We start from the raw sequence: 12,079 nt of genomic DNA, 5'->3' as shown, positions 1-12,079 counted from the left end.
AGGCTAACAGAAGGCATGCGCGCTAACGGCAGTCACGCTCGCTAACGAAAGCCATCGCTAACGCTATCGGTAATATCACTGGCTTGCAGAGGTGCTGTAATCCTGAAGTGAAATGGCTGCCGGGACTCACTGGCGCATTCTATCTCCATGGGGGACAGCGGCGTGCTCATGGCCAGGTAGGAGGCATGGAGCCCCAGCAGGAGGCCCAGGTTCCTCTCCGTGTCGATCAGGGGCGACGACAAACTGCTCAGGTCCGGCGTGGTCACCGTCTCCTGGTTGGGCTGAGGAGAGGTGGCACGTTAACAGGAATGGCAACAAGAGCTTTCCTCATCGTCCTCAAAGGGAAAAAAGATTGGTAACACTTTACTTTTAATTTTTTGTTAATTTTGCTCATCACAACTGGTGTTCCAATTTGGCAATACAATTCCAATCAAGCACTTCACCAAAAATAATGCAGGTAGTGACTTTGCAATGAACTTTAGAGGCTTGAGGCAAGGGAAAAAGCAGAAATGGATGCTGACACCCTGTTTCCTGATAAGTTCTGATAACTTATCGCACTCACACCACAAAGCACAGATAAGCGAGTTTGAAAAGGGAAAGAAAATGTCAAGTACGATGAATGCTGATATCTATAAACATTTTAAATCAAAGAGGAGTGTTCATCCCAGTTATCCCACTGGGACCAATGCATCAACATGTAATGAATTCTATTTTATCAAGCATAGTGTTACACACATCAACCTCTGGGTATTTATATTACCCATCTGCAGATGGTAAAACTCAACATTTTGTTTCTTTGGACAAAATTTTAAAAAGTACATAAATAAAATAAAATAAAGACAGGATGTGTGTATATACCTCCATGTATTGGCCCACACAGAAAGCCTGCATGGACTCCCTGGTGTCCTCGAACTGCAAGGCCGCTTCAAGAGCAACTACCGGGTCCTCTCCCGCAAACTGGGCTGATGGATATGGAGAGAGATAAACAGTTAAACCAGGGAGTCATGAGAGCACTTAGGAAGAGGATACAAAGCCAAGGATAACAGTACTCCTTAAAACACGACAATAAATGCCACTCCCTGAACATCATGTTAAAAGCAGATTACAGTTTACACATTTGGGATTATTTCATTTGTTCCAATACACCAGGCAAGCTTAGTCAAATGCAGAAAAGTATTAGAATCAATAACAAATACTATTTGAACCCAGGTCTGGTAAACATGGAGATTTTAAAGCTTTTTCTGTGATCCCAATTGGCAACAGGAAGTCATTTACATACACAGGACACCCTGCATGTCTGGAGGTTCAGAGAATCACACAACGCGTAGTTACCCAGAATGCTGTTCCCGGTCAGCGACTGCGCCTGGAAGTCCTTGATGTCGTAGACCTTCCCGTCGATGACGGTCCAGAAGCCGCCGTCCTTGTTGTGGTTCTCCAGGTCGGCCTTGCGGATGAGGGACACCTCCTCGTTGTTCCTGGAGCTCTGGCCGGAGAAGAAGGAACCTGCCATGGAGGGGAGCGAGTTAAACTAATCTCACCTCCACAAGAACCCTGCTTCTTCTTGGCCAACTGTCTGTCGTTGCATCATTAGTCCCATGCTTTCACCCTGCTTCACAATACAACTTTTAGCATCCGAGTTTAAATATATGCTATAAGAAGCATGATTTTTGGTCTGAGAACTCAAAGAACGAATAAGTCAGCGGTCACTGACTCATCCCACAGGACGGATTAGTGTAAATGTTCCTTGATAAATTGCTTAAAAGAGTAATACTCTTGTAGCATGCTTTTTTCATGCAGCCATGTCTTAATTAAACCTCCCTGTCTTCTGTTATGAACATTGGATCCATCCCTTCATGAAAACGATTATTTCCATTTGGTGTCTTAGCCTGATGAACAGTCCAGACCAAGGACAAATATGCAATTGTTTTGGATTCAAATACTTTTCCACACTTTACCAAGCTTGTCTGGTGTATTGGAATCAATGAAGTGCGAACCCCACCTTTTGGTCCAAGTGGACCAGGCAAGATCAAGAGCACAGAGAAGTATTTAAAGTATTTGAATCCAAAGCAGTTCTGTATTTGACCCAGGTGTGCTGTAACATTACAGACATGATTGGCTGCCACCTGTAACCGCAGCAGGGCGAGGGCGGCGAGGCGCACGGCGTGACGCGGGGCGTACCCATGATGCCCGGCCAGGCCAGGTCCTCGTTGTCGTCGCTCTCGTGCCCGGGCGCCAGGTGGTTGAAGCGGTCCAGGTGTTCCAGCAGTCCGGCCAGCAGGGGGATGGAGCCAGTCTCCTGCATGAGGCCCGCGTCGATGGTAAGGAGCAGCACGATGGACACCACCAGCTCGGGAAGCAGGACACCTGCAGCACGCAGAGAGCACAAACATATTCAACATCCACAAATATATCATTTCAGCACAATAGGAACTGCTCTGGCAGGTAGCGGTAGGTTTCGTTCCTTCTTTCCGTCTTTAATCATACTCGATACGGTAACACATCTCCAAACTTAAGTGAAATGCTTCCGGGGGAGAAAAACATCACTTGTTCAGTGTTGGTTAACTTAGCAATTCGTTTTGAAAAACACATAGCTCAGGTTTTCGCTCTTTATCGCACATGGCCCTGTTGCTGTCATGTCAACATCGAAAAGATACAAGTGATGTTTTTTCCCCCCCTTTGGCTCAGAAAATTGGAGGTGTGCTACCACATCAGGTATGATTACATTTTAAAAAGACTGAAAGAAATCCAATACCGCATGCCGGAGATGGCGGTTACTGCGCTTACAATAAATATATTTAGCGATGGCTATCGACCAGCCGTACTGTACCATTATGTATCATTCTGCAAAGCTCTGGTACCTGTGAGGTCGCCCTCGATGATGCGCGACACCTCGGCGAAGTGCCGGTGGCCCGCGAAGGCGATGCTGGTGGCGACCGGGAGGATGTCACCGATGTGGGTGCACAGCAGGGCGATGTACTTCTTCAGCAGAGAGCCCACGCCCAGCAGGTCTGGATCTGCAAGGGTTTTACATTCGTAAAAAGGGATCAACAACACTGCAAAAACGAAAACATAAATCACTCAAGTATTTTGGTACTTACAGTAAATTCAGACTTAAAATCTCATTTTACTTTTTCACTTTTTTTCCTAAGGAAAATATTTATATTTAACAAAAATATTGCTAAAGAGGCAGGACCATTTTGAATCCAGATGTGAAGATTTGTCAACAGAAGAAGAAACATTGAACAAACACTAACTTAAGAGAAGCTAATATTTTCCACTTGAGAATTTTTTTTTGCAGTGCAAGTCAACTAGAACAGATTCAGATTTCAGATTGATTGATTGATTTCAAATTGACTTCATAGGCAGAATAAGGCGGTATAATATTGGGAATCTGATGTATAACATAGGCATCTGACATGTAAAAAACTAAATAAAAAACAAAACGCATCTTAAAATGACAGTATTTATGAAACTGCTCACTTTATCACTTCAACGGACAGCCAGCTGTAATGGATGCCCCTGCCCCAGGTCCACATATTAGAAAATGGAGGTTTTGATTTCTCATTACCATTAGCAGATGGAACCAAAACACAAAGTGAAAATGAGCTGAAAGTAAATACGGCACTGATATTTTTGAAATACTTATTTGTCATTATTATTTTAAGCAGACGACAATGTATGGATCGCCTAGCCAGGTCAGGTAGCATATGTAAATACACTTGGGGTAGATGCTAGTGTGTTGGTAAATGGAGAGCCTAGCTAGGTTGAAAGGCAATTTGCTCACACCTACAGGTATCAGACCAGAACACTTTAATGAGCTTGTCTGATGTATTGGAACCTTATGAAATACTGACCACCTTCTGGTCCTCTTGGTCTCTTGACAATTGAGCACAGAAAAGTATTTTAATTCAAAACAATTATGCATTTGACCCAGGTGTGTATCAGACCAAAGCTATCGGCAGGAAGCACACTGGAACACATTGCATGCGCTCAACGATCTGGCATCATTTCCGGAGATCCATTTAAAATTGCCAAAGGACGAACAATCGCAGATTCCCTGACAACCACAACGAATGAATGGAGGGCAATTTCTTTCATCGAGTATAAAGAGACGGCTTTGTGAGAGTGAACAGGACAGCCTTTTATGATGACAAAGGGCGATGGGTTCCACCTTGTCACCAAAATCATGCCTCTTTTGAACTGACAGGAACCCTTTTTAATCAGCGGTGAAGTTATCACCCGCCCAAGGACAAAAGCCAGAGAAGCAGCTCATATCAGCAGAGAAGGGCCTCCTTAATGCTCCGTCAGCAAGGTTATGAACAAAAGGAGCTTTCACTGTAGGGCTCCTCGTATAAAACACCAACCAAGCCATTTTGATTATTCTAAAAGGTGAGCTCTCTGCCCGGTGACTCGTTCATACTGGTAGGAAGTAATGGAAGCAAATAAGCAATGCAAAACATTTTTTGTGAATAAACTGACTGCTCCTTTCCTACAATCTACCCAGGCAATATTGCAGTTCATCTTCTGGTGCTAGACAAAATAAAGGTACTATCAGCTGCCAACTAAGAAAGCTGCAACAATTGTTACATGAAAATGTTTTGTTGTATATTAGTAGCCTTTGTATGAAACACTTCATTTGAACGCCTCGCCATAAGGCTAACATAACACAACCACTGTCAAAAGATGGCATCACAGATGATGACCGGTTGTCAAATGACATAAAACTGACATAATACCTTTACCTGTGCATCTTATGACGGTACCATTGGTAATAACATTTACTGATAAAAGTATGACAGTTTTACACAGATGAGCCAAAACATTATGACCCTAATAAGCTGTTGGTGCGTCGCCAAAACAGCTTTGATCCACCGAGGCCATCTTGTGACAGCTGTTATGTCTTGTGTTTGACCAAGTTACGTCAGCCTTATGGCGAGTGGTTCAAGTAAAGTGTTACCAAGTAAAGTATAGCAGCTGCGGCTGGGCTCACTGTATCCGTTGACGACCTCCGGGCCGTTGACGCCCAGGTACAGCTTGCTGACCAGAAGCCTCTGGAATCGGAGGAGCAGGTCCAGGGAGGCAGAGCGCTCCTTGCCCACATGCTCAGCGTCAAGGCAGCTGGAGATCTTCCTGGCCACATCCTTCAGCCTCGCGATGGTCTGTGAAGCGATGTTCCTGGAGATACAGAGGAGGGTTGACCTCAGATCAGGGTTCCCCTGCCCACATCCTACCTTCACCCATAATGAGCCAAGATGACAAACTGATCCTAGATCAGAGTATGCATTCATAAAGCATCAGCAGAAGTGCTGATCCAGGATCAGAGCTCTTTTGTCCATAACCTAACTTTAGTGTAAGACAAAATAGATGCACAAATACAGTGCAGTCTGTAAGTCTTGGACAGTGGTACAATTTCTGTTCTTTTGGTTCTCTACTCCAGCACATTGGATTTCAAATGAGACAAAGAATATGAGGTTAAAGTCCATATCTGGTGACCCGTGTAGAAATTGCATCCCTTTTTATACATAGTCCCCCATTTTAAGGGACCATAAGTAATTGGACCGTTGGCTTCTCAGATGCTTCAGATTAGTCTGGTTTATGCAATAGCTTCCTAACTGCAGGGATAAGAAAGCTTTCAGTATCCAATCTTGAAAGGGTTTTCATTGCCGTCGGAGTGTGTTATTGCAGTTTGTCAACGAGGCCCAGAGTTGTGTATGCACGGACTGCCCTATAAATGCAGAACCGCATGCATATTCTCACACCTACGAACACAAACATGCAAATACCCAAAACCAAAACACACGTGCATACCCAAAACCCCCACAGAGATATTATTCAGAACAAGATGATCAAGCTCAGGGTGTTCTACCTCAGCAGCTGCTGCACCAGCTGCACCAGGGGCAGGCTCTGCTTCCCCGCAGACTCATAGATCCCCGTGTTTATGAGGTCTTTGTCAAGCGGGGTCCTGCTCCTCTGCAGGGTGGAGGCGTTGGCCTCCTGCTCGTCAATCTCCTTCTCCTTCTGGGCCTCCTTTTTGGCTTCAATGTCCTGAGGAACCCGAGTAGAACGAGCCATTAGGGGGGAATTAAATTTGTGTTGTGCCCCAACTGCCATCCGTAGTAGCAATAATTACATTACATTAATTGTTTATCCAAAGTGACAGAATAAATGGATACCAAAGGTCATAGTACCAACTACAGAACTTGGGTCACATAAGGTACAATTTGCATGAAGTATCAGTTGTCTCCAGCCATATCTAGTTCACAAGGCACTGACAGGCACTGCCTGTACTGTTCTCTTACAGCCATATCTAGTTCACAAGGCACTGACAGGCACTGCCTGAACTGTTCTCTGATCACTCTTTGGTCAAGGGCATATTGTACGTAGAGTGGGGAGATTAATCCAACAAACATGCAATAGTACAAAACCTCTCAAAAACAAAAACCTAGAGTTATTTTCCCCCTCTCTATTCTCTGGAGAAAATCAAATCTCTTTTGAACAGTCGTAGCGCAAAAGACAAAGAAATACAACATGATGCTTCTGTCAGACTGGCCTTAAGAAATAAAGTGAGTGCCGTGAAGCAATGAATTACAAATGAGGCAGGAGTAGGAAAAGCAGGAGGGCCCCGTGGATTAAAAACAGAGACCTGTATCTCAGCGATGGCACCATTCAGGGCCAACTTCAGACATCAAACAATCATCAAACTGCGTTGCCCAATTAGGAACCGCTTTTATCACCAGAGCAAGAGGGACAAGGCTGATTTTCTGATCTTTAATTTATCCTTTGTTTATCCAATGAGACAAAGATAACTATTTCAAGGGAGCCTGGGCAACTAGGAAACTATATATAAATAAATGTAAAAATGAGAAAATGGAAAAAAAATTGATCATGTGCTTGTTTTCGGTTACCTTTTGCTTGTCAAGGATACATTTAAAATCGAACAACAGTCTCACCTGACAGGCAATTATTTTGTCTTATATAGCAAAGAAAGTAATAGAAGTAAGATATTAAGTGTAAATTTAGGACTAAAATACATGTTGAGATTGGCTTATTTTTTGTTTTCTGCAGACCGTGCAAGGGTGTGGCGAATGAACCGCACTGACCTGTATCTCAGCTGTAATGGCTGCATTCAGGGCTGACTCCAGACCTCCATCGGCCATCAGGCTGCTGACCAGCAGGTCGATCATGAAGCGTCTTCCGGGACTGACGCTCATCTCGTTCCCAGACACTGAGCGGGGGGGGGACACGGACACAGACTCCACATCAATGAGATTCAACATGTCTCTCATACAACCCTGTTCTGGGCAGTAACGTTTGCAAGGCGCTGGGTACGCGTTGGGTACGCGTTGGGTACGCGTTGGGTACGCGTTGGGTACGCGTTGGGTACGCGTTGGGTACGCGTTGGGTTCGCGTTGGGTACGCGTTGGGTACGCGTTGGGTACGCGTTGGGTACGCGTTGGGTACGCGTTGGGTACGCGTTGGGTTCGCGTTGGGTTCGCGTTGGGTTCGCGTTGGGTTCGCGTTGGGTTCGTGTTGGGTTCGCGTTGGGTTCGCGTTGGGTTCGCGTTGGGTTCATTCAGCGCATGTCTTGTGAGTGTGTTGGATTTGTGCAGGGCATGTCCTGGGCGTGTGTTGGGTTTGTGCAGGGCATGTCCTGGGCGTGTGTTGGGTTTGTGCAGGGCATGTCCTGGGCGTGTGTTGGGTTTGTGCAGGGCATGTCCTGGGCGTGTTGGGTTTGTGCAGGGCGTGTGTTGGGTTTGTGCAGGGCATGTCCTGGGCGTGTGTTGGGTTTGTGCAGGGCGTGTCCTGGGCGTGTGCTGGGTTTGTGCAGGGCGTGTCCTGGGCGTGTGTGGGGTTTCTGCGTGTGTTGGGCTTGTGCAGGGCGTGTCCTGGGCGTGTGTGGGGTTTGAGCAGGGTGTGTGTTGGGTTTGTGCAGGGCATGTCCTGGGTGCGTGTGGGGTTTGTGTGTGTTGGGTTTGTGCAGGGCATGTCCTGGGTGCTTGTGGGGTTTGTGCGTGTGGGGTTTGTGCGTGTTGGGTTTGTGCAGGGCATGTCCTGGGCATGTGTGGGGTTTGTGCAGGGCATGTCCTGGGCATGTGTGGGGTTTGTGCAGGGTGTGCGTTGGCCTTGTGCACACTATGTCCTGGGTGCTTGTAGGGTTTGTGCTTGTGGGGTTTGTTCAGGGTGTGTGTGGGGTTTGTTCAGGGCGTGTGTGGGGTTTGCGTGTGTGGGGTTTGTTCAGGGCGTGTGTGGGGTTTGCGTGTGTGGGTTTTGTTCAGGGCGTGCCCCCCCTCTCACCTGCACTGGGGAGGAGTGAGGACAGCGCTCGGGCCCTCTCCTCGGCGGTGGGCAGCAGCACAGACCAGCCGCTCTGCAGCACCGCCTGGGCAGCTGACTGCACGCTGTTGAGCACCCCGGCGTTGCTGGCCAGCGTCACCACCGTCTGCTTCAGGCTGTTCAGCAGCACACTGCCCAGGCCCAGGTCCAGCTCCTCAGGGTCCACCTGGTTACTGATGGCAGCGTGGAGCTGCCGCGGGAGAGCACACAGAGTCCACGTCACACACGGACAAGGAAACACCGACAAACGGCTCCGAAAGCAACTCGTACGCCAAGCACCGCAGCGCTAGCATGTGTCAAATTCCACTGGCCGACAAACAAAACCCAGTGATAAGGTATGCCAAACACCGTGCAACAACATGAAACAGCGCTGTCAGCAGTAGGTTGTCAACGGCAAACCGAATATGGAATGTATTTGAATGAGACAGCGACAGAACCTTCCGCCAACTGCTTAATTTTCCCAGCTGTTGCCGCTGTTCTGTATTGGCGGGACAAACATTTTTATTTATTTATTTATTTTTTTTTATTTTTTTTGAAGCAACGTGAAATCAACATGAGACTTTGAGCGCCTCATGTCTATTTTCCAACAAAGGTAACGTTAAATTAATGAGAGAATGAGTCGAGTCCTTCCTCATTCACACTTGTATAGTACCAAGTGCCTTTTCAAAATAATAAATCTATCCCATCAAATCGCCAGAGCAAGGTTTACATGATGTTTAGCGCCATGCTCTGTAGCTAAAACAGATGCAGTCATCACCTGTTCCATATTAACACACGTTACAGCATTTTTTACCGTCAATATGCGAATGCTACATAAGGCTAACCTGTGTGAAATTGCAGTGGTAATGCATGACCAACACCGCGCAACGACATGACAAATGGCACAACACTAATGTGCGTCCAACGCCACTTTGTTACAAACATACCGCAATGCAAGCACATGCCAAACACCACTTTCTCAAAAAACACTGCAGTGCTAACTTAATCCAAACACCATGTACTCACAAACACTGTACAGCACTAACATAAACCAAATGCCACTTAGCTGCAAATGCACCACAATGCTAACGTATGCAAAATAAAACTTACAAACACAGGACTAACATAAGCCAAACACTACTCTGTTGTCACATTGACTCAGTACATGAGATGAACTCTCGCTCCATCCAATACAAACTTAAACCCCAAAGGACTGTAATAAACTAGGGCGCTCAAGCCAAGAACGCCACTCCAAATTGGGTCAGTTGAGGAAAAAACAGGATATGGAATTAATAATTCACAAAACGCAGCACAGCTGAGCTCAGAGGAGCATCGTTAGGCTTGAGGGGAGAAACTGGACGTGTACCATCCAGACTCTCAGAACATTCTGCAAAAATGCCACTTAATTAAATCAATACACTTCCTATTCCCTCAGAAACCGACAATGAATTGAATGAAAACCCTTGGAACAACCCTGACAGTTACTTCACTGCATAAAATAAGTCACTGGAAAAGCTGTGTCAAAGTGGTTTTACTCAAAAGCAATACAAAAACACATTTCCTTCCTGTCTGCAACATGGAGAAATGATAAGGAGATAAGTTGGATGAACTCTTCCACTGAATAATCTTCAAAAAGGTTTTATTTAATTGTCCTACTGAAAATGTCTTAAATTATTACAGCCATTCATCACAAATTACTGTTTTGGCTCAGCTTTTCTCATGAGCTATTGGTGATGGAGTGCAGCCAATTTTCTTCCTGGCAACACTACTCAGAGGAGAACGTGCTCCCCCCATTGAGTCCCATTCCACCAAAGCAGTGGTCCTCACTCCTGGTCCAGGAGAGCTGCAGAGAGTGCTGGACCCAGCGGCTCTCCAGGACCAGGAGTGAGGACCACTGCTCCAAAGGTTTTAGATGAGGCTAAATGACACTGAGGGAGTTCTCCCTAGACACAGTTACAGGGATTTCAGGACAGGCTCAGTTGCAAAATGAACTGCATTCAAGTAAAATAGCAAACTGTCAGAAAGTTGCACTTGACAACCAGAGGTGGAAAGTCCAGGTGTCAGTGGAAAGTCCTGTCCTGCCATGTCTTTCTTCCACCCATGACCTTGATTTGGCTCATTAGCTCTAGCTCCTGGCTAAAGAATTGTGCTAATTAGCAAATCAAGGAGATTGGAACAAAATACTGGGGAGGACTTTTACTTCCTGAACCTGGACTTTCCACCTCTGTTGATCACAGGAACAGTGAAGATGAAGACTCAGGACATAATACAATATAATACAGTTTGGGACGGGGACGGGGAAGGGGACGGGGGAGCTAGCGTACCCACCTGTAGCCGGAGCAGGTTAAGCGTGGCCACCACCATGCACTCCTTCTCCTGCGGGGGGGGCCAGTCGGAGCTGCCCTCCATGCCCTCGCTCACCTGGCGCAGGAGCAGGTCCAGCTGCTCGAACGTCATGGGGCACACGTCCACCACGAAGGGCACGCGCTGGCCCACCGACCACTCGGAGCACGAGGACCAGGCGAAGTTCTGCGGGCGAGGCACGGTGCGTTAGAATGCGGGTTGTGTGTGAGGGTGTGACTTCAGGGGCATGTAGTGGTGGAAGTGGCATGAGTCAGACCTGGGTCAAATATGTAATGGTTTTGGATTCAAATACTTGCTGTTTTACTGAGCTTCTCCGGAGTATTGGAAGCTATGAAGTACTCTCAAAAAGTGCAAATCCCATCTTCCGATCCTCTTGGTTTGTTGAACTGCACCAGGCAAGATCAAAGTGAGCACAGAAGTGTTTCCCAAAAAACAAAAAATGAAGTGTTTGACCCAGGTCTGGCATGAGGGTGTGACTTCAGCAGCCATCCTTCATCAGAGACAACTTTATCATCACGCCCTCAATAACGGCAAAACCTGCCCTGACAGGCAAAAGCAAAACAGCAAATTTCAGATAAAGTTTCAGACAATAAAAGGCGTTCGAGTAGAGGGGAACCTTACTTAACCTTTTCAGTCCCACACCCAATATGAAGTGGCTCCACCAAAATCCCAAGGCGTTTTGGCTTTGGTTGAGAAAATTGATAAAGTTGAGAAAATTTAGTAGGGTTTCAACAGGGGCTCAAAACAATAGCACAGCAGTCATTTTGACTGGTTGAAAAGGTATAAAATCGAAAGTGGCATATCGCACTCTTGGGACTGAGAGTTAAGAAATTATGGAAAGCCACAGTGCACCTCAAAGAATTGAGGAAATAAAATGTTGGGTTTTTCCCAACTTAGCTCAAGGAAATAGAAGGATGGTTAGCTAGTCCCAAACAGAACAAATAATACACTAAAGTGCCAGAGTGTTTTGGCTATGTAGCCTTCATCTGGTCACAAAAACCTGGATGAGGCAGCAAGCAGCACGCTAACAGTAAGGCCAAGTGTTCAAGGCTTGAAGCTTATCACTGACAAACCTTTACCGACAGAAAAGCCAAAATGACAAATCAGACAGGTCACCAATGAACTAAAAGAAGCCGTGTTGTAAAGTTTTACTTTAATTACATAATGCTACATAGCTATGATTACTTGAATAAACTGATGAGGAAGATGCATCAGTGCAAAGCCCAAGGCTTAGATAGGCAGCGCCACCCACAATGGAAAACACAAGCTCGTCCCTGTGGTCTGCTTTCTGATATCATCATGGGCTTGTGCGACGGAGAAGTTTGCATGCCTTTGCCATGAGCAATGCAGTGCACGGCAATGCCATGCCAGCAATGCCGTGAATATTTGAGGGGTGAGGGGA

At 46.2% G+C, this 12,079-nt stretch overlaps 1 protein-coding gene across 6 annotated transcripts in view; it reads right to left on the bottom strand.

Annotated features, from left to right (window-relative positions):
* Positions 1 to 12,079, bottom strand: part of herc2 (HECT and RLD domain containing E3 ubiquitin protein ligase 2) — a 118,817-nt gene that overhangs the window by 74,995 nt on the left and 31,743 nt on the right. For all 6 annotated transcript variants that reach the window (XM_061235994.1, XM_061235993.1, XM_061235995.1 and 3 more), the window contains exons 18-27: positions 10,642 to 10,842; positions 8,296 to 8,524; positions 7,101 to 7,225; positions 5,867 to 6,045; positions 4,991 to 5,175; positions 2,859 to 3,014; positions 2,179 to 2,364; positions 1,333 to 1,503; positions 859 to 962; positions 131 to 281 (exon numbers count right to left, since the gene is read on the bottom strand). In XM_061235994.1, the coding sequence (XP_061091978.1) occupies positions 131 to 281; positions 859 to 962; positions 1,333 to 1,503; positions 2,179 to 2,364; positions 2,859 to 3,014; positions 4,991 to 5,175; positions 5,867 to 6,045; positions 7,101 to 7,225; positions 8,296 to 8,524; positions 10,642 to 10,842 (1,687 nt within the window). The remainder of the gene's footprint in view (positions 1 to 130; positions 282 to 858; positions 963 to 1,332; positions 1,504 to 2,178; positions 2,365 to 2,858; positions 3,015 to 4,990; positions 5,176 to 5,866; positions 6,046 to 7,100; positions 7,226 to 8,295; positions 8,525 to 10,641; positions 10,843 to 12,079) is intronic.

This window comes from Conger conger, chromosome 3, assembly GCF_963514075.1.
Source record: "Conger conger chromosome 3, fConCon1.1, whole genome shotgun sequence".
NCBI lineage: Eukaryota > Metazoa > Chordata > Actinopteri > Anguilliformes > Congridae > Conger > Conger conger.
This window is presented reverse-complemented; position numbering and strand designations above follow the sequence as displayed.